Genomic DNA, 20,905 nt, shown 5'->3' with positions numbered 1-20,905 from the left:
AAAAAACCCCTGTGCAATCCTCCCCCCAAAAAGCTCAACAACTCTGGGCGATTCCCCCCCCCCCATACGCCTCCTCCTTCCAATGGCAATGGGTAGAATACTGCCAGCTATATGTATACTGCTGGGATCACAGTTTCTTGGGAGTTAGACATGCCTGGTATAGAAATTTATTTATGTAGGCTACTACAGCAGCAAGTTATTACAACTTGTCCAAAAGGGGAAAGAAGAAGAAGTCCCAGCAAAGGAAAAACTTATGGAATATGCAGAAATGGTGAAACTTACCAGAAGATATATATATGAATGTAAATGGTTTATTGAATATTTGCAAATTATTGTAAACAGATAAAAACATTAGCAGAATAGTTGTAATAACTTGCAGTTTTATAAGAGTATATATTTACAGTAGATAATTAAATGTGCAAGTTAAATAAACCTGGATATGCAGAAGATATTTTTTAAAAAAAGTAAGGAACCGCAGGAAGAGGGGGAAGGAAGTCAAAGTTTGAAAGGTTAAATTGATTGTAAAACTAATAGCATGTATAAATTTGAAAAGTATAAATAAAAAACCAAAAAGAAAAAGAAAAAAGGAATTGCAACCTAAATGAATTGTCCTACGAGGAGAGGAATCACCTCCAGCCTCAAGAACATTGTGTGCTGATCGATAAAATGGGACTGGGCTTAATTTCCTCGCTATTATCAGGTACCCTGTTTCTCATATTTTAAGACATACCCATAAAATAAGCCATAGCAGGATTTTTAAGCATTCAAGGAATATAAGCCATACCCCAAAAATAAGACATAGTGATAGGCGCAGCAGCAATGCCGGCCGCGGCAGGAGGAGGAGGAAAAAAATAAGACACCCCCTGAAAATAAGCCATAGTGTGTTTTTTGAGGAAAAAATAAATATAAGACGTGTCTTATAATATGAGAAACACGGTATTTAAAATGAATTTGACACCCTCGAAATATACCTGACCACATTCATCACTGTTGTTTTTAAAAAATTATTTATGAAAAATAAGAAACAAAGAAAAACAAAACTATTCACAGATATATTTTTTTAGTTGCTTGCGCAGATTCCTCCAAGTCTTCATTTAAATTGTTTTGCTTTCCCCCAAAACTTATCAACATGAGGAATTTTGTTGTAATTGTATGTGTGTGTGGTGTGTCCCCCACTTAAACATTTCTTTGTGATTTTGCCAATGACAAAATGTGTAGAGGAGTGGGAGAAAATTGCAATTCCCTACTCTGGAACTTGAAACCGTGTCTGAGAAGGCGGTTCTTTGAAGTCAGTTTCCAGAGAATGGTATATGATCTGAGAAGCAATTCCACCAATGATGAGGCCTCCTGGCTGGTGCCACTCATGGGGAACAGGGACGGGTTCATTTGTGGGGCACCCCATGCTATCCACTTTGTACACGCTGTGAGGCGTCAGAAGCAGGAACATACACAGAAGCATCCGGTCAGCAAAGCCTTGCCCTTAAAACAGACTCTCCTCTGCTTATTTTCAGTAACAGCTTGACTCAAGCAAACCACATCGGTTGGTACCTCCCTCAGCCTTCAGTATCCCTGGGAAACAAATGCTTTGAGCTATAGCAGACATTGTCAACATCATAATTTCAAGTTGAGGCAGACCCTAGCTGTCTCTTGCCCTTTTTCCCAGTGGTCTATGGCACGGGGAGTTATTTATTACCACTTCTAACTTGCTTGGTTAGAAAAAATTTATTGTCTTTTGGAAAAACTGTTCGAGCTTTGGGCAGATGAACAAATTATAGTGATTTCAATATTTCCCGAGAGATAATTATTCTTCATTATGTGCCTTCGAAGTGACTCCCCCCCCCCATAGCAAATCTTAGTTCTTTGCACATCTTATTTTTTATTATAATATTTTATTAAAATTTCCCACAAGATAATGAGATTTAAAACTACAGCAAAATACAGGGTAGGGAGTTTTCTCCTAAACACAATTATCAGCCCCCACATCCCACAGAATGCAGAAGCCCCTCCCAGCTTTCACCTAGAATTCTGCTTTTTTCCCCTCCCAATCTCTCACCCTGGGAGACTGACATTTCCCTGTCTCGCACCCAGGGCGCTCCTTCAACCATCTACCACCCCCATGAGTACACAATCCCTGGACCTACCAATTCACTTCACTTGACTCTAACCATGTCTATTCAGAAGCAAATCCTATTGCTTTCAATGGAGCATACTCCCAGGTCAATTGCAATAGAATTGCACTCATAGGAACCACTCCTACACCCAAGAAGCTGACATAAAGCAAGACAGTGTAAATTAAGGCAGCTTAAAGTTTCACAAAATCCAAAGCTTGTTGATGTTCTGCATTGGCCTGGCAGAGGGGATACAAGCCTTTGGAAAACTGGCTTAGGCTACAGTGAAGGTCTCCCCACCCTGGTTCTGCCCTTGCCATACCCCCAGAATGCCCCCTTTTGGAGAATTACACCAAATACCTGTCATACTAGGGATGTGGGTGGTGCGGCATGAGCTCTCGTTGCTCGGTCCCAGCTCCTGCCCACCTAGCAGTTCGAAAGTACGTCAAAGTACAAGTAGATAAATAGGTACCGCTACAGCGGGAAGGTAAACGGCGTTTCCGTGTGCTTCTCTGGTTCGCCAGAAGCGGCTTTGTCATGCTGGCCACATGACCCAAAAGCTGTATGGCGGCTCCCTCGGCCAATAATACGAGATGAGCGCCGCAACCCCAGAATCGGTCATGACTGGACCTAATGGTCAGGGTCCCTTTACCTTTTTTACCTGTCATACTGCTTAAAGAAAAATCGGACATTCTTCAACCCAGCTTAGAATAATTTTATGCTACCTTCCTGTGCATAGGACTGGCCTCCCTATGTAATAACCTCACCTCACAAATACTAAGTGGAAGGGAGCAAATATGTACACAAGAAACTGTCATAAATCAAACCTGTGCAAAGTAAGATGCCATAAATTACACCAGATCTAATAATTAGATCTAATAATTAGCAGCCGGCTTTGAAGTGAGCCGGGGAGAAGGGAGACACGACCGTCCCTGCGAGAGGTGGCGAGAGGATCAGCGCCCCGAAAGTGCTCCTCATCCCACCACCGCCTCTCGCAAGAGCAGGCTTCCTCCCCCCCCTCTCTCTCTCTCACACACACACACCTTGCTTCCTTCCTTCCTTCCTTCCCTCCCTCCCTCCCTCCCTCCCTTTCTCTCCCTCCCTCTCCCTCTCTCTCTCTCCCTCTCACCCCTCCTCCCTCCCTTCTCTGTCTCTTCCCTCTCCCTCCCCCTCTCTCTTTCATCCTTTCCTTTCCTTTCCCTTTCCCTTTCCCTTTCCCCTTCCTTCCTTCCTTCCTTCCTTCCTTCCTTCCTTCCTTCCTTCCTTCCTTCCTTCCTTCCTTCCTTCCTTCCTTCTCTCTTCCCCCTCCCTCCCCACCCTGCACTACGGTATTATTCTGTGGTAGCAGGACTGCCACTGCTTTGGAACATGTAGCAGAGATCATGGTTACAAGGAACAGGTTGGATGTGAAATACATCTGTGTTTGAAATATGATTGGCTGGGGGGGGGGGGAAGCTGATCTCGCCTAGGGTGCAAAAAACCCTAGCACCGGCCCTGGGTACATGATACCCCAAAATTGAAAGCCACACTGTCAGAGTCAATTCATCAAAAATATAGAAGGGACCAGGGCTTTTTTTCCCCAGCTGGCTTGTGTGGAGGGCAGCTCCAGCACTTTTCAGGTGGGGACAACACAGGAAGTCCCTGGGCTGAGCTTCCCGCCTGAACAGCTGAAGAGCAGAGAAGCATGGCAACAGAGAAAGGCTCTGTGCCCCATTCTGACCAAGCATCGGGATGTGTAAGTTTAGTTTAGTTTAGTTTATTGTTACGGTTCTCGACCAGCATACACATGTATACATAAAACAATCCACAATACAATCTAAAATATAATCAATAAATATGAACCACTTTAACCATTATAAAAATTAATAGATAAAGAAGGTATTACTACTTGGGAGGGTGCAACTAATGGTAGCAATGGGTCATCTTTGGCTCTTTCCTGAAATTTTTGGGCACTACTAACTACGACGGCTCGGATTTTTATGGCTCTAGCACAGAACTTGGCTACCTTTGCTGTCACATTAGAGTTAGTATCTGAAAGAAGCCACTCTATATAGAAACTGCCTGAGCGTCGACGAAGCTCAGCCAGCGTTGTGTGGATGAGCTCGCCTTGCACCTCCTCATAGTAGCTACATCGCAGGAGTATGTGGCCAATAGTTTCCACTTCCCCACATCCACACGGGCAGCATCTCTCGCACATTGAGATCCATTTGAACTTCCCTTGAAGAACTGCTGAGGGCATTATGCGATTTCGGGCTAAAGTGAAAGCTCTTCAAAGAGAGGGTATTTCCAGATGGGATAAGTACATAGCTGGGCGAGATATGTATCTCCTTTCTTCCTGAATAAGAAAGTGAGGTACTTTACTCAGATCTTTCTGCCTTTCTATATCTGTTATCCTCTGTTTAACAATGATCTTTGCTGAGTCAGGGTCATGTGACATCAGGCTGGCTGGATGAAGGCCTATATACTTAGCATCTTATTTACTATGGCCTTACTCCAAAGGGAATGATACTTATCTTTTGATAACAGGTGGCCTTTTGATAACAGGTTAAGCCCTGTGGGTTCAGGTTGAGTTTCATCCACAGGTTGCAAGCCTGCATCCATACTCTGGCCTCCACGCAGATAATGCCTGTTTCTAACCATATCGCAGCGTTTGACACACACGGAGGCATTTGTAAAGCTGCTCTGAGGAATTTTGACTGGAATCTTTCAGCTATATTCAGATTAGGTGGCGGAATGTTAAGGTTAGCCCCAAAGAGCAGCTGAGCCATCACTTTAGCCTCAAACAATTTTAGAGCCGCTGGAATGTATTGACCACCCTTTGATCTCAGAAAACTTAGAATGGCATCTATGTACCATAAAAAAATTCCTTCAGTAGCACCTTAAAGACCAACTAAGTTTTTATTTTGGTATGAGCTTTCGTGTGCATGCACACTTCTTCAGATATCTGAAGAATATCTGAAGAAGTGAATATCTGAATATCTGAAGAAGTGTGCCTGCACACGAAAGCTCATACCAAAATAAAAACTTAGTTGGTCTTTAAGGTGCTACTGAAGGTATTTTTTTATTTTACTTCGACCCAGACCAACACGGCTACCTACCTGTAACCAGATCTATGTACCATGTATAACTCTTGGGGCATTTAGCGAAAGACATTATTTTTTGTCTTTTGATAATTTATAGTGAGGTGGGCTTCTTTGCAGAATTCCGCTAATGACCGTAGTGCCCTCCGTAGCCCAATTGGGGTCCTTGATAAAATCAAAGTGTCATCCGCATATAAAAGAATAGATTTTTGCCTATCTGCCAATTTAGGTGAGTGAAACTGTGGGCCTTTTACTTTAAGTACCATGCCGTTTATATAATAGTTAAACAGGAGGCGAGCTAAAACACAGTCCTGTTTAACTCCCCGCTGAGTGGGGATCCGTCGTGTTAGTTGTAAGCATTTTAAAGGCTCTTATTACTTTTTGCCTTAACTGTTGAGTATCTACAAGAGGCAAAAGGAGCTTCCGCTTCTCTGGGAGCCTAGCACAGCACCAAAAAGGGCTCTCTCATGCCTCGCTGGAGCCAGCTCCACAGTCCTACACTTGAAGAATAACAGCTCAAGCTTTTTTGCTATATCACTGTCGAACACTGTTCCTTCCTGATGTTCAATTCCTACGGGGATCTCCATGCCACCTGCTCCTCTTTGAGCCACAAGGAATAGTGGATACTTCTTATTAGCAGACCTGGAAAAGGAACCAACATATTGACTATGGGGTGGATGAGGGGAGGAATGTCACTCAGGAGCCAAATGCTAAAGCACCAATTATGGACCACTGGGATCATGGAAACCCTTATTATCCGTTCACCTGCCCCAAGTCCCAAAGGCTTTTGAAAATATCTACTAGTAGTCAGGGCATGTGTTTGTATCTCAAAGGCATGACTGATTTCTTTCTCTTAAGAGAGGTATTGCGAGAATTAGCAGTGTCTGCTGATGAACAGAGCAGAGCCCCAATCTAGAGGGAAGCTTCGCTGATCGGATGCTTTGCCTTCTGATGCTCCTACCTTTGCTGACAGCTATGGTGTTCCAAGTAGATACTCTGGAGTGTGCTGCATATGACCCCCACACTGTTCCACACAAGTGGTTGCAGCCAGGAGCTCTTTTCATTGGTGGAATTGTTTCTCAGATCGTTTACCATCCTCATGAATTGTCCTTCGAGGAGCATCCTTCTCAGAACCTGTTTGATGTCCCAGAGTAAGGAATTGCTTCTTCTGTTCTGCATGTTCTGAAGCTGGTCACACACGTACAAATCTCTAAGAGTGACCGAATGCCCAACCCCTCCCCAAAAAGTGAAGGTGTTGCCAACCCATATAAGTCAGTCTAATACAAAATATAACCAAATATAATCAAAGACGAAGCTACAGAAAGTTGGACAATGTCCCCTCCCCGCAGTTCTTGCAGCTGCCTTCCTGATGGAACCAAAAAGTTTTTGTTACAATCCATGTCACTCTCACAGTGTATGGATAATGTGGAAGATTATTGTGATTTTGAGATTAGTGATCTGACATAGTCAGCTCTTCCTGTCTCTGGTTATCTCTTCAAGGATCTGGCTATGTTTTATTACTTTCTCAATCCCTTGTAGAAAGTCTTTTGACGTGAGGTCTGTTGGCAAATGACACTAGTCGGTAAAAGTCTTTGATTTATGGCTTGCCTTCTTGTCTTTGATGTAGCCTGTACTTGCTATAACAGGGCACATTATCTATAAAACATCTAGTTTTGGGGCATTCCAGTCAGAAGTTTGTGCACAGGCTGTTGACCGCAGAGCTGTACATCGAAGGCTACCTGGGGCTCACTTCAGGGCTTCTCAGTGGCAGATTGAAGTGCTTGCATGGTAATGTATATATTGCTTGCTGTGGGGAATACATTCTGTAATCTTCTCACCCACTTGTGTTTGTATTTATTCTGAATCTAATTTTAAAAGAACCATCTTGCATTTGGCAAAACAAACACAAAATTCAATATTTTACAATAGTTAGAGATTAATAATATTGTGATTTGACAGCAGTAATCATCCTCAATATACAAAAGGATTAACATAATCTACCTCTATATGCAGAATGGTGACAAAATTCTACCAGCACATCCTTATCTTGGCATTTGCTGTGAACGAAATCAACAAGAACCCTAAGTTCCTACCCAATGTCACACTTGGATTCCATATCTATGATAGCTACTATGATGCAAGGATGACTTATCGTACCACTTTGGATGTGCTCTTCAAATCACATAGATTTGTCCTCAACTACCAGTGTGACAGACAGAAAAACCTCATGGCTATCATTGGCGGACTTGGCTCTGATACCTCTAACCTTATGGCAGATATTATAGGTTCCTATAAGGTTCCGCAGGACCCAGGTGGCGCTGTGGTTAAACCACTGAGCCTAGGGCTTGCTGATCAGAAGGTCGGCGGTTCGAATCCCTGTGACGGGGTGAGCTACCGTTGCTTGGTCCCAGCTCCTGCCAACCTAGCAGTTCGAAAGCACGTCAAAATGCAAGTAGATAAATAGGAACCGCTACAGCGGGAAGGTAAACGGCGTTTCCATGTGCTGCTCTGGTTTGCCAGAAGCGGCTTTGTCATGCTGGCCACATGACCTGGAAGCTATACGCCGGCTCCCTCGGCCAATAATGCGAGATGAGCGCGCAACCCCAGAGTCGGACACGACTGGACCTAATGGTTAGGGGTCCCTTTACCCTTTACCTTATAAGGTTCCGCAGGTAGGAATTTTCTCTGTATATTTGAGGTTGTGTGAGAGAGTGATTTAGGCTCTTCCTTCTTATGCTAAGCTTTATTTTGTAGTTCAAAAGGAGAGAGTTGACAAAAGTAGGGGTTGACCCAAAAGGGGGGGGGATCCTTCCAAACAAACCCATTGCATTGCATTCATTCTTCAATTATTATCTAACATTTATTCATGCAAGGCCTTTGGCTCTTAATTATGTTTGGCTTTTGTGAGTGGGTGGGATGTTTTAATCCTCCTTTCTTCTTCTTTTTTGAACCCCCCCCCCACTACCACCACCACCAATGTTGCCTTTTATATTTATATTTATCTTTGTTTTTTCTATTATGGTGGTTTTAATGAACGTGTTTGTTTATATAATGGAACACATTTTGAGTTACCTTCGTAACAAAGCAACCTATAAATCAAATAAATAAATAAATCTGTAAACAACAGATTCTATATCCTTGAGAAATTCTACTTCAAGTGTTATCTGTAACTCTAGGTTTCCAGACTGTTTCAAGATATAAAAGCTGTATAATCAGGAACATAGTCAATCCTAACTTTTCCGTGCAGTATCTGTCCATTTTCTTTCAGCTCACATATGGCTCATTTGCCCCACAAGAGAATCATATCACTCAAGGGCCATCCTTTTTTCGCCTCGTCCCAAATGAAACCCAGCAGTATATGGGGATTATCCGGTTACTCAAACATTTCAAATGGACATGGGTTGGGCTTCTTTCAGTTGATAATAGCAGTGGCGAACATTTCTTGCAGACGCTGGAGCCATTATTTTCCCAGTATGCGATCTGTTCAGCATTCACAGAAAGAATACCACAAATAAGCCACTGGGATAGCTTGGAGGAACTTGGTAATATAGCCACAAAAGTTTATGTACAATACACAAATAACAAAGTGACTACCTTTATCATATATGGAGAATCATTGACTATATCATGGCTGAGGACTATCATATTTATACGAGACACTGGAAACAAGGAGAACACATCACTCAGAAAGGTGTGGATTACGACAACCCAGATAGATTTCATACTAACTGGCATTCAAAAAGGCTGGGGGCTTCAGATGTTCCAAGGTGCCATTTCCTTTACAATCCACTCCAAAGAGATTGCAGGCTTTAGGGAATTTATTCAGACCATAAAACCTTATGGGCCCCAAACAGACGGTTTTCTGAAGGACTTTTGGGAGCAAGCCTTTGACTGTGTACTTCCTAACCCCAATGCCACAATGGATGTTGATGAAATATGTACTGGGGAGGAGAGGCTGGAGAGTCTTTCTGGGCCACACTTTGAACTGCTCATGGCAGGACACAGCTATAGTATCTATAATGGTGTTTATGCTGTAGCATATGCTTTGTATGTTATGGGCTCTTCCTGGTCCAAACAGAGAGCCAGTGGGAAAGGTTTCAGTATTGAACTTCAAGATGTTCAGCCTTGGCAGGTAATGTCCCTACAAAGAAGTATTTTTATTTCAGTAACCAAATTCGTACAAGGTGAAGCTATATTCAGCTTTCTCCTGCATTAACTACTGATGATATGGAGTTGGACACGGTATTGGTTGAATGTATTTGATAGGCTGTTGTTGTTGTTTAAGTCACTGGAGTTTGAATATGCAAAGCAGGATGAATTCCCATAATCCCTGACATTTAGTCATGATGAATGCTTGATGAGAATTGTAGTCCAACAACTTTAGAAGTCACTATCTGACATAAGACGAACTCTCCAATTTATTTACATGCCGAATTCTTTTATTTATTCCTTCTCTCTTAGCTCCATCACTTTCTTCACAAGATTTCATTTAACAACTCAGCTGGGGAAACCATTTCCTTTAATGACAAATGGGAAATGGGAGGCGGCTTTGACATCATAAATATGGTCATATTTCCAAACAACTCTTCCCAGAGAGTGAAAATTGGTTGGATTGACCCAGATGTTCTGGAAGGAGAAGAACTCATAATTCATGAAGATATAATTGTTTGGCACAATGGTTTCAACCAGGTATGGGATGTGGTGCGGATGAGCTGGAAGGAGTTGCAGTCAATGTCCCCTTATAGCCTAGGATTGCCTTGCTGCTTTTCCAGGCAGTATTCTGGCCAATCATGTCATGAGAATAATAATGCTGATAGAACACTTTATGTTTTTGGACAAAGATTGATGTGACAACTATGTCTGAAATTTTTGAAATAGCTCTAGTCACAGAGATAACTTTACACCAGCACAAACATTACTTGGAGAAGGGATTTCTTGGTTCATTTTCACTTTCTTTCTTTCTTTTCTTTTGATTTGTTTTTCTCTGGTGATTAGTCTACTTAGGTGGGGAAAGCTTAGATTTTAGTATAGCTGTGATTGGTAATAGTATATTCACATCCAAATACAATGTAGCAACTATCATAAGGGTTTATACCCTTTATAGTTCATTCGTGTGTGTGTGTGTTTGTGTCACACACAGATATAGTGGTACCTTCGTTTAAGAACAATCTGGTTTAAGAATGATTTGGTTTACAAACTCCGCAAAACCAGAAATTGTATCTTGGTTTGAGAACTTTACCTTGGTCTAAGAATGGACTCCCAACAGTGGAAGAGCACCGGTAGCAGGAGGCCTCATTAGGGAAAGCACGCCTTGGTTTAACACTAATTTTGGTTTAAGAACAGACTTCCGGAATGGATTAAGTTCGTAAAGCAAAGTACCACTCTCTCTCTCTCTCTCTCTCTCTCTGTGTGTGTGTGTGTGTGTGTGTGTGTGAGAGAGAGAGAGAGAGAGAGAGAGAGAGAGAGAGAGAGAGAGAGAGAGGAAGAGGAAGAGAGAGAGAGAGGGAGGGAGGGAGGGAGGGAGGGAGGGAGGGAGAGAGAGAGAGAGAGAGAGAGAGAGAGAGAGAGAGAGAGAGAGAGAGAGAGAGAGAACTAGATATATATGAACTACACAAACATATATATAATAGTATGGGTTTCATATTAGCTCATCGTCTTTGCCATCTCTTCTGTACGCACATAAGGAAATTGAAACAATAGTGACTAACTCATCATATTCAAATACCTTTGTGGCTCAGTCTTTGTGAGTTCTCTGCTGGCTCAACTATTGGTGTTCACTTGCCTGCCCAGTTAAGTACTGCTAGGTGCTTAAAAGATCTGAGGTATCAGCCAAGATAAACAACAGGTGTATATCTCTGTCTATCTAACTGAATTCCCCTTTCTAATGCCTTTCATGGTTATGGATAGGTGATGCCCATTTCTTTGTGTAACGACTACTGCTATCCTGGCAACCAGAAGAAAATGAAGGGGGGGGAAAATAAATTTTGCTGCTATGATTGTATTCCATGTCCAGAAGGGAAGATTTCCAATAAGATGGGTAGGTCATGTAGTACCCCAATGTTTCCACTACAGAAGGCAAACTGAAAAAGTTAAATCAGATTTTTATTCACAAGAGGAAATTTATATATCAATCGATTAGCTACATCAACATCAGTTTATGCAGAAGGTAGAAGGGAATGTATCTCCCTATTCTTTCCAAAGCCAACAAACCCTTGGTTCCATGTTACATAACAGAACATGAATCAATCCATGACAGAACATGTTTAACTTGAGAGGCTCATCCAGAGGTGTGCTCATTTGTTTACCGCACCCCTCCTCTGCTGTCCAGTGGTATTGTTGGAGGACCCTAAAATGATAATATTGGTTGACTTCAACATCCATGTGGAGACTGCTGTCAAGCCGTCTTGAGACTTCATGTCCTCTATGACAACCATGGGTCTGTCAAAAATGGTCTTTGGTCTAACAGACCAGGAGGGAAACACACTATGGCCAAACAGTGAAGTTATATTGGAGGATCTAGAGATTACTGACTCCCAGTAAAGGAGAGGGACCTCTGGGGCATTTGAAGACCCATTGTGACCAACTAGCTATGCATTTTGAGGATAAAGTCACTTGACTTCAAAGTGATCTTCATTGTGCACTTGTTGCTGCCCTGGTTGATATACTCAGTGACACAACTGGGAATGTTTTTGTGAGACCAGTTTCATGTTATGCAATCAGCTGATGTGGACAAGGTTCTGGTGGCAATGCACCCATCTTTATGAGCCCTCTAGACCCAGGTCCCTCCTGCCTTACTAAATCTAGCTGATGGGATGGGTGCAGATTGTGGTTAATGCTTCACAGCATGAGGGGCTTCTCCCTGCAGCATTCAAATCACTCCAAAAGAAGCCAGCTTTGGGCATTTTGGATTAGAACAACTATTGACCATTTTCAAATACCCCCTTTCTAGGGAATGTAGTGGAGGGCTATGCTGCTGCAGTTGCATGCATTGTTGGTGGACACAGCTTATCTATAGCCATTCCATTCTGGGTTCAGGCTTGGTAATGGAACTGAGCCTTGTTTGTGTCAGTAATTCGGCCGTCTGGGGGCCAGTTGTCAGACTGGTCCCACAGGCCAGATATGCGATTGCTCTCACAAACGTGATGAACAACACAGAAGTCAGTAAATAAGGCTAAACTGCTTTATTTACATATACACAAACTGGGAGCTCTACATCATGGCTCCCTCTCTCTGGCATCACAGCCAGTAAAGAGAAAGAACAAAGGAACAACAGTCCCACGTAAACATCCTGTCTACGTCACTTCCACTCTGTGGGAATGAAAACACATACAGTCATATGATACACAATAACCCTATGACTGCAGACGGGGAATGAATCCTAACAGTTTGCCCTGATGGATCACCTCTGCTGAGAGCAGGGAAGGGGAATGTGACCTTACTCTTGTTTCTTGATCTTTCATCTGCTTTTGAGACCATCAACCACGGTATCCTCCTGCATCAGCTCTCTGGGGAGTGGGAATTATGGGCACTTTATTACAGTGGCGCCGTTCTTATCTTCAGGATTGAGTCCAGAGAGTAGCGTTGGAACATTTTATTATTCTTATTAATTCTTGCCCTACATAGGTAAAAGATACTGAAATGAGAAATTTCCAATTTTTAGATATGGCTGGAACCTTCAACCAAAAGTTATATGAGTTATAACTGATGTATGAGAGGTAGAGTGGAGAACTGTCCATATGTAACAGATAATTAATACTGAATGATAAATTTACTTTCTTTTAGATATGACTGACTGTTTCACATGCCCAGAAGAGAAATTTCCAACTAAGGACAAAGATGAATGTATGCCTAAAGTTATAAGCTTTCTTTCTTATGAAGAACCTTTAGGAATCACTTTAGCCTTTGCTGCTGTTTCTCTTTCCATTATTGCAGTCTTGGTGCTAGCAATTTTCATTAAGCACAGGGATACACCCATTGTCAAAGCCAACAACTGAGGCCTCACCTATACCCTCCTCATCTCCCTCCTGCTCTGCTTCGTCTCTTCATTGTTTTTCCTCGGCAAACCTGGAAAAGTGACCTGCCTTCTCAGACAAACAGTGTTTGGCATCATCTTCTCAGTGGCTGTTTCTTGTGTATTGGCCAAAACCATCACTGTAGTGATAGCTTTCATGGCCACAAAGCCAGGATCCAGCATGAGGAAGTGGATGGGGAAAAGACAGGGACATTCTGTTGTCCTTTCCTCCTCACTTATTCAAGCAAGTATTTGTACCTTGTGGTTGGCAACCTCTCCCCCGTTCCCTGATTTAGACATGCATTCAGTAACAGGAGAAATCATTGTGCAATGTAATGAAGGGTCAGTCGCCATGTTTTACTGTGTCTTGGGTTACACGGGCTTCTTGGCCATTTCCAGCTTCACTGTGGCATTCCTAGCCCGCAAGTTACCAGATAGTTTTAATGAAGCCAAGTTCATTACATTCAGCATGTTGGTCTTTTGCAGTGTGTGGTTGTCCTTTGTTCCAACCTACCTGAGCACAAGAGGGAAACACATGGTGGCTGTGGAGATCTTCTCCATCTTAGCCTCCAGTGCTGGGTTACTGGGCTGCATCTTCGCCCCTAAATGCTACATCATTGTGTTTAGGCCCCAACAGAACAAGAGAGAACAACTAATTAGGAGAAAGTTCTAAAGAATCTGCCTTGTTGTTTTTGTCTAATCTATGACTGTGTTGGTAAGGTACAAGGATTCCTAAAGTATTGATTTTTATTATTTTTTTATATTTTTTATGAATAGGTGAAGGGCTTGCCTCATAAAGCACCCAAGAAAATAAACATTATGTATTTTCAGCAGCTGACTTTTGCGCAATGGATGGGATCTTTGGATAAAGGGTAGTGTATACATTGAATAATTAAAATAATAGTAGCAGCAGTAATTTCTTAATTTGCATTGGCTGCGGCCTGGATTCCTGTCAAATAGGTTTCACAGATAGCTCTCAGTTGTTCATCGCTACACTCTGATTATTATTATTATTATTATTATTATTATTATTATTATTAAATTGCTATAGTTCCTGTTTATCCTCGATTCTGGTTCCTGGTTCTTATTTACTGTCTATTTTATTCATGATATTTTCAATACATGTATTAGCAAGCATGATTTGTTGATTAGTATGTCTTCTACAAACATGTGTAAATGATTTTGGCCATACGTAGGTATGGTGTATTTTGAAGAGGACACTATGACAACTCTAATTTTAAACACCCCTTCTATATGTAGGCTATAGGAGCTGTAATATATCGCTGAGGCGGGCAGGAGAAGAGAAGAGGAAAGAAAGTCTTCAACCACCAGTTATGCCTATGTCTCATCCAGTAGGTATATCAAGATACATTTTGGCAAATATAAAAAATACACCCTGAAAGAAACAGGCCAAACCCTACGCCAAAGGATAAATGGACATAAATCTGACACCAGGAATCACAAGACAGAGAAACCAGTAGGAGAACACTTCAAACTCCCAGGACATTCTATACAAGATCTCAAAGTAGCTGTCTTATTACAAAAGAATTTCAGAAATAGACTGGAAAGCAACTGAAAATAGACTGGAATGAGATATGAACCCAATGTCTCTATTCAGACCAGGTCTCTCCATGGTTTTTAAGTTTGGTAATAAGTTGCAATTCAACAGGTTTACCACACCTATCAGCCAATCACCCATTCCCACCACCCTTCTGAGTAATACCCCTCCCCACCCTCTCACTATATACAGTCGTACCTCGGGTTACGACCACCTCGGGTTGTGAACAATTCAGGTTACAAACTGCGCAAACCCAGAAGTATTTTCGCCGCGTGTGCGTGCGCAGAAGACCTCAATCATCCTGTATCAACTTAGTGCCCTTATTGTTGTTTGAACAGTAGCAGGTCCAGGATTAACAGTCAGGGACCCAGGTGGCACTGTGGTTAAACCATTGAGCCTAGGACTTGCTGATCAGAAGGTCGGCGGTTCGAATCCCTGTGATGGGGTGAGCTCCCGTTGCTTGGTCCCAGCTCCTGCCAACCTAGCAGTTCGAAAGCACGTCAAAATGCAAGTAGATAAATAGGAACTGCTACAGCGGGAAGGTAAACGACGTTTCCATGTGCTGCTCTGGTTTGCGAGAAGCGGCTTTGTCATGCTGGCCACATGACCTGGAAGCTATACGCTGGCTCCCTCGGCCAATAATGCGGGATGAGCGCGCAACCCCAGAGTCGGTCACGACTGGACCTAATGGTCAGGGGTCCCTTTACCTTTACCTTTAAATCAAGAATGGGACACGGGTGGTGCTGTGGGTTAAACCACAGAGCCTAGGACTTGCTGATCAGAAGGTTGGTGGTTCAAATCCCTGCAACGGGGTGAGCTCTCGTTGCTCGGTCCCAACTCCTGCCAACCTAGCAGTTCGAAAGCACGTCAAATTGCAAGTAGATACATAGGTACCGCTACAGCGGGAAGGTAAACAGCGTTGCTGTGTGCTGCTCTGGTTCGCCAGAAATGGCTTTGTCATTCTGGCCACATGACCTGGAAGCTGTACACAGCCAATAACGTGAGATGATCGCTGTGAGAGAGTCCCCGTTTCCCACCCCTCACTGCTTTAACAACAGAGGCTCTCCCTGTGCTTCTATACAAACGGGAGTAAACCCCCAGTGTCCAAATTGGACTTGTCTCCAGGGTACCTCAGGGTTCTGCGTTCGAAACCTATTGCCACCAGTGGGGCCTCCCTCCCTTGGATCCCTACTGCTATAATTTGCCTCTACCTTAGGCAACTATGTGGCTCCCTTGGCTTCACTAACTAGCCCTGGTTTCTGGTTTGTGGTTCTCTTCTGTCCCCTCCAGGAAATCTGTGCTAAAGTTAATGCAGTGAAGGGTTTTTGTCTTGGGTCTCCTGGGATGTCTCTCACTGTGTCTCTTGCACAGTAATAAACGGCTGTGTCTTCTGTTTTCAGGCTGTTCATTTGCAGATAGAAATTGTAGCCACCCTTAGAGGCTGTAAATCGCCCTTGGATTACAGGGGAATAATCACTGCTCCCAGAACGACTATCATAATACCTAAGGAGCCATTCCAATCCTTTGCCAGGTTTCTGTCTGATCCAGGCCATATAGTAGCTGTTAATATCAAAACCAGTGGTGGCACAGCTCAGTCTATGGGATTCCCCAGGTTTTTTCAAAACAGGATCCAACAACTGGGTCAGAACCACCTGTGAGAGCACACCTGGTTGAGGGGAGAAAAAGCAGAAATTGGTAAGGCAATTATCAAATCGAACCTGAAGCTAAAATGAGCAAGAATCAAAATATAAAACTCCACACACATGGGGAGGAGAGAACCAATGCTATGATTATTTGCCAGAAGGATGGCATAGTGGCAATATGGGATGGATCTCTGAGGGACTTTGTGTGTCGTGCCAGGAAGTCTCTGTGAGGTGAAATGTTTTAAGGATGTAAGTAGGAAGTGGGAGTGCTTAATAATTTGCATGAATAAATCAGCTTATGAAGGGGGAGGTATTAATAACACATGGCAACTCTGGGGAATTGAAAGGGTATGACATATGAGAGGAAGCTTATACATCAAGTTATACAATAAAGGTAAAGGGACCCCTGACCATTAGGTCCAGTCGTGACAGACTCTGGGGTTGCGGCACTCATCTCGCGTTATTGGGTGAGGGAGCCGGCGTACAGCTTCCAGGTCATGTGGCCAGCATGACAAAGCCACTTTTGGCGAACCAGGGCAGCACACGGAAATGCCGTTTACCTTCCCGGTATAGCGGTACCTATTTATCTACTTGCACTTTGACATGCTTTCCAACTGCTAGGTTGGCAGGAGCAGGGACCAAGCAACGGTAGCTCACCCCGTTGCGGGGATTTGACCTTCTGATCGGCAAGCCCTAAGCTCTGTGGTTTAACCCACAGTGCCACCCGCGTCCCTTAGTTACACAGTGCATCTCACCATTAACTGATTATTATCCCACACTTTTGAGTGCATTTCCTCAGCAACATCTGAACCATAAAACATTTGTTCAGAATCAGTTTCCTCTTTTTCTATGTCTCAGTATGATTGCAGGACAGTGGAACAGGATGTTGGAGAGAGAAGATATATCAATAAATTTGCAGGGAACTACAATTCCATATAATCTTGTCTAGTATATAGGTATATTTGGACCGTTCATAAAATGCAGGGAAAGTAGTACAGCGCAGGAGCCGGCTTGATCTCAACCAATGGTATTTGGAGAACCATTTTGTATCAGTCAAGGGTGGTGTCATCTTGTGTTCTTCAGACCATGCCTGTCCTCTTGTGAGACATGAGCTGACTCAGAGCTTACCTTTGGTTTCGCCTACCTGAAACAAGGGAATGGTGGGAAGAAAAGTGCAGTACTATTCCTTACATGGCTGAGGATTATTTCCCGTACATGCAATTTGTCTGCAGAGTTGGGTGCTGTAATGAGTGTTCTATAGAAATGTATGTGAAAAACGGGGATTTGGAAGCTTGCCAACAGGCAGAGAGAGATGAAAGTTTAGTGTTTCCTATATGGAACACCCTTCCCTTCTCGGGTCCATGGTGGAGGAAGAGCAGCACCATGGAAAGCGAAATTGCTCCTGACCTTGGTGTGATCGTTTTAGCTCGCACAGAAAAAAATACCTCAAATATGTCGGTCTATGGTAGTGTAGCTTTCGCTGTGTGAATGGGAAAGCTGGAAATGTAGTGGTCAGACTTTTTGTTCCAGTTATCTGAACACTTTTCTCCAGTCTCTTGCAGCTTGCAGAGAACATCTGTGAGCAAAGGGAGGTTTTTGCCTGGCTTCAGATTCACTTCCTCTCACTGTGTCTCTAGCACAGTAATACACAGCCGTGTCGCCAGGCTTCAGGTTGTTCATTTGCAGATAGGTGAGGCTATTGGAATTGTCCCTGGAGATGGTGAACCTTCCCTTGACTTGATCTGAGTAGCGTTTGGCAGATGCATCTGTATTTATGTCTCCCACCCATTCCAGACCCTTTCCAGGAGCCTGCTTCACCCATGACATGTAGTAGCTGCTGAAGGTGAACCCAGAGGCTTGACAGGAAAGGTGGAGGGACTCCCCAGGCCTCTTGACATCCCCTCCAGACTCAACCAGCAGAACTCCAGATTGGGCACCTAAAAAGAAAGGCATTTTAGCATAACTGCTGCATGTTATTAACACTCAGAGTGTCCCAAGAGTCTTGATTTGAGAACGGATGAACTTACCTCCAAAAGCTGCAGAAAATAAAACAAGTTGTAGCAAAACTATCATCTTCCTTATCTAATGCTAGAGAGCTGAGCGAAAAGTGGGCTCAGGTATTCAATGTCCATAGTGCCAGGAGGGCGTCTGACTGTCTTAAATAGGTGTCTCTCTCTGAAAATTTGCATACCCAGCAGGAGAAAAGCAGCAACAGAGACTTCAGGCGGTCTCTGACTGTAGGCATATCTAGTCTATATAAAAGTCTGCTTCCTCATTAACGTACAACTTCAGTGCTTCTGAATAAGGGTGAAAATATATATCTTTCTAAGGATAAAATGAATACACAAACATTTGAAAACAGGGACCAATTGAGCATGCCATCTACTCCTAGTGAACAATTTCTTGACATTCTTGCGGGGAGGAATTGTGCCGGAATGGTACGTTCAAGTGAAGCAGGAGAAGGGAAAGTTTAGATTAACCATTAAGCAAAAATAAAAAAGAGACAAAGTTGAGCCAATTCCACCCACCCCTCCCCCTTTGGCTTGGTGAGGTTTGACTGACCAGAAGTTGTAAGCACAGAAGGGGTGTGGCTAAGGAAGTAGCAGGACCACGGAGGTTGCCTGGGTGAATTAAGAAGGAGTCCACGCCAGCATTTGACTTTGCACAGGGATGGGGAAACTCATTGGCATTACAGTCACTGCTGATGGCATTTTCTGTTCTTCACACCATGACTGCCCCCTTGTGGGGAACAGGAAGAGGTGGAATGTGGATCTTGGTTTCTGACTAGATCAGGCACCCCCAAACTTCGGCCCTCCAGATGTTTTGGGCTACAATTCCCATCTTCGTCCTGTTAGCTAGGGATCGTGGGAGTTGTAGGCCAAACATCTGGAGGGCTGCAGTTTGGGAATGCCTGGACTAGATGATTAATTAGCAAAATGACATTTGACAAAGGTTTGTGGCTGTGCTTTAATGACATTGGGAAGAGAAAATAGCACTGAACATGTACTTGCACCAAAAACACATTTCAAGTATCAGATCTTGATGTTTTAAAGTTTTAATTACAGTATTTCAGTTAATTCACCAGTTAACATACCACAGAACACACCATTGTTGAACAGGCCTTCCCAATCATATGTTTTCCAACTATGATGCAGCAAAGTCATTTTGTACAGTGTTGTACTGATCCACATTGGTTTAGGTCCATTTAGTGTCACTTCTGTAGGTTTTTCCACCAGTATAATCATTTCTGCATTAAGTTACAGATTGAAGAGGCAGGCAGTTTGGATGTTGTTCTGCATCATCTGTGGAATGTAGAATTGCTCTGTCAAAACTTTCACAGTGTATGTGTTTATAGAAGCAGGACTTCTACTTTTTGAACAGGGCCCAATAGGCTTTGTCTCACTGTGTCTTCTCGGGCACAGAAATACACAGCGGAGTCTGCAGCTGTCAGGGAGTTCAGCTGGAGGGAGAACTCATTCTTTGAGGCATCTGAAGAAATGCTTGCTCGGTTCTTCAGAGAAGGGGCATATATTGTGACTCCATCATAGGGATGTATCCATGCAATCCATTCCAGACCTTTCCCAGGAGCTTGACGGATCCAGTGCCACACATAGTACTGAGTAGAGATGGAGAAACCTGTGACTTTACAAAGCAGGTTGAGATTCTCTCCTGGTCTCGCTATTCCTGGTCCAGATGATACAAGCTGAATGTCTGAGAAGACCCCTTGGAAATAGAAAATATGGCAATGAATGATTGGACGTCATCTAATGGCCCATGAAGTAAATTATTATTGTAGAACTTCCCTTACCTTTAGATAAAGCCAAAAAGGAAAACAAGAGCAGCAAGAGCGCCATAATATTGAGGAATTAATGTCCTAAAGATGCAGGAAAGAGGAGACTCTGGGCTGGGAAACGAGTGAAGATTTTATATTCAGGGCTTTTCATTGGAAACCACTCCCAACTTCCTGGTGGCATTTACATGAGACCTCCCCAGTGAGGCACCTGAGGTAGATAAAAGCCATTTGGGGGACCAGGGTTTGTTGCTCGCTTCCTCTTTGTCCCCTGCACACACACAAACACAAAAAGAAAAATGCACACAGAGTGGAGTTCTAATGGAGGGGCATAAATGGAATGTAAAATTCAATCAAAGGCATTTATATTGGAGGAAGGTTTGGAAGAGATTAATGTACTGGGGATGGATTTTTCTTTCTCTTATACTTTAAAACTGCTGGCTTATTATTATTATTATTATTATTATTATTATTATTATTTCAGCCTCACTTCCCCATGCACCTAGAGAGATGCTGCTGGTATGATACAATTATAATTTCAGGTGCAGCTTGAGAAAAAATTGGACTGGGATGGAGCTCTGCGGTGGCAACCTTGAGAAGAGGAATTTTAATTAAATAAAAGAAAATGTAAGATATCGGTTCCGTCTTTATATTCACAGCCCAGTCCACCCTTCCTCCCACCCCTTGAATTCCCACCACACTCCCAAATGGAACA

The 20,905-nt window shown here is 43.1% G+C and overlaps 1 pseudogene and 1 gene segment (V, D, J or C); one reads left to right on the top strand and one right to left on the bottom strand.

Annotated features, from left to right (window-relative positions):
* The first annotated feature begins 6,163 nt into the window (after positions 1-6,163).
* Positions 6,164-13,872, top strand: LOC118077517 (vomeronasal type-2 receptor 26-like; annotated as a pseudogene).
* Positions 13,873-19,749: 5,877 nt separating this feature from the next.
* Positions 19,750-20,288, bottom strand: LOC118095738 (immunoglobulin heavy variable 4-61-like). The segment is given in 2 exon segments: positions 19,750-20,123; positions 20,209-20,288. Coding segments are annotated over 2 exon segments (420 nt in total).
* Between the last annotated feature and the right edge of the window lie 617 nt (positions 20,289-20,905).

This window comes from Zootoca vivipara, chromosome 13 (assembly GCF_963506605.1).
Source record: "Zootoca vivipara chromosome 13, rZooViv1.1, whole genome shotgun sequence".
Taxonomy (NCBI): domain Eukaryota; kingdom Metazoa; phylum Chordata; class Lepidosauria; order Squamata; family Lacertidae; genus Zootoca; species Zootoca vivipara.
This window is presented reverse-complemented; position numbering and strand designations above follow the sequence as displayed.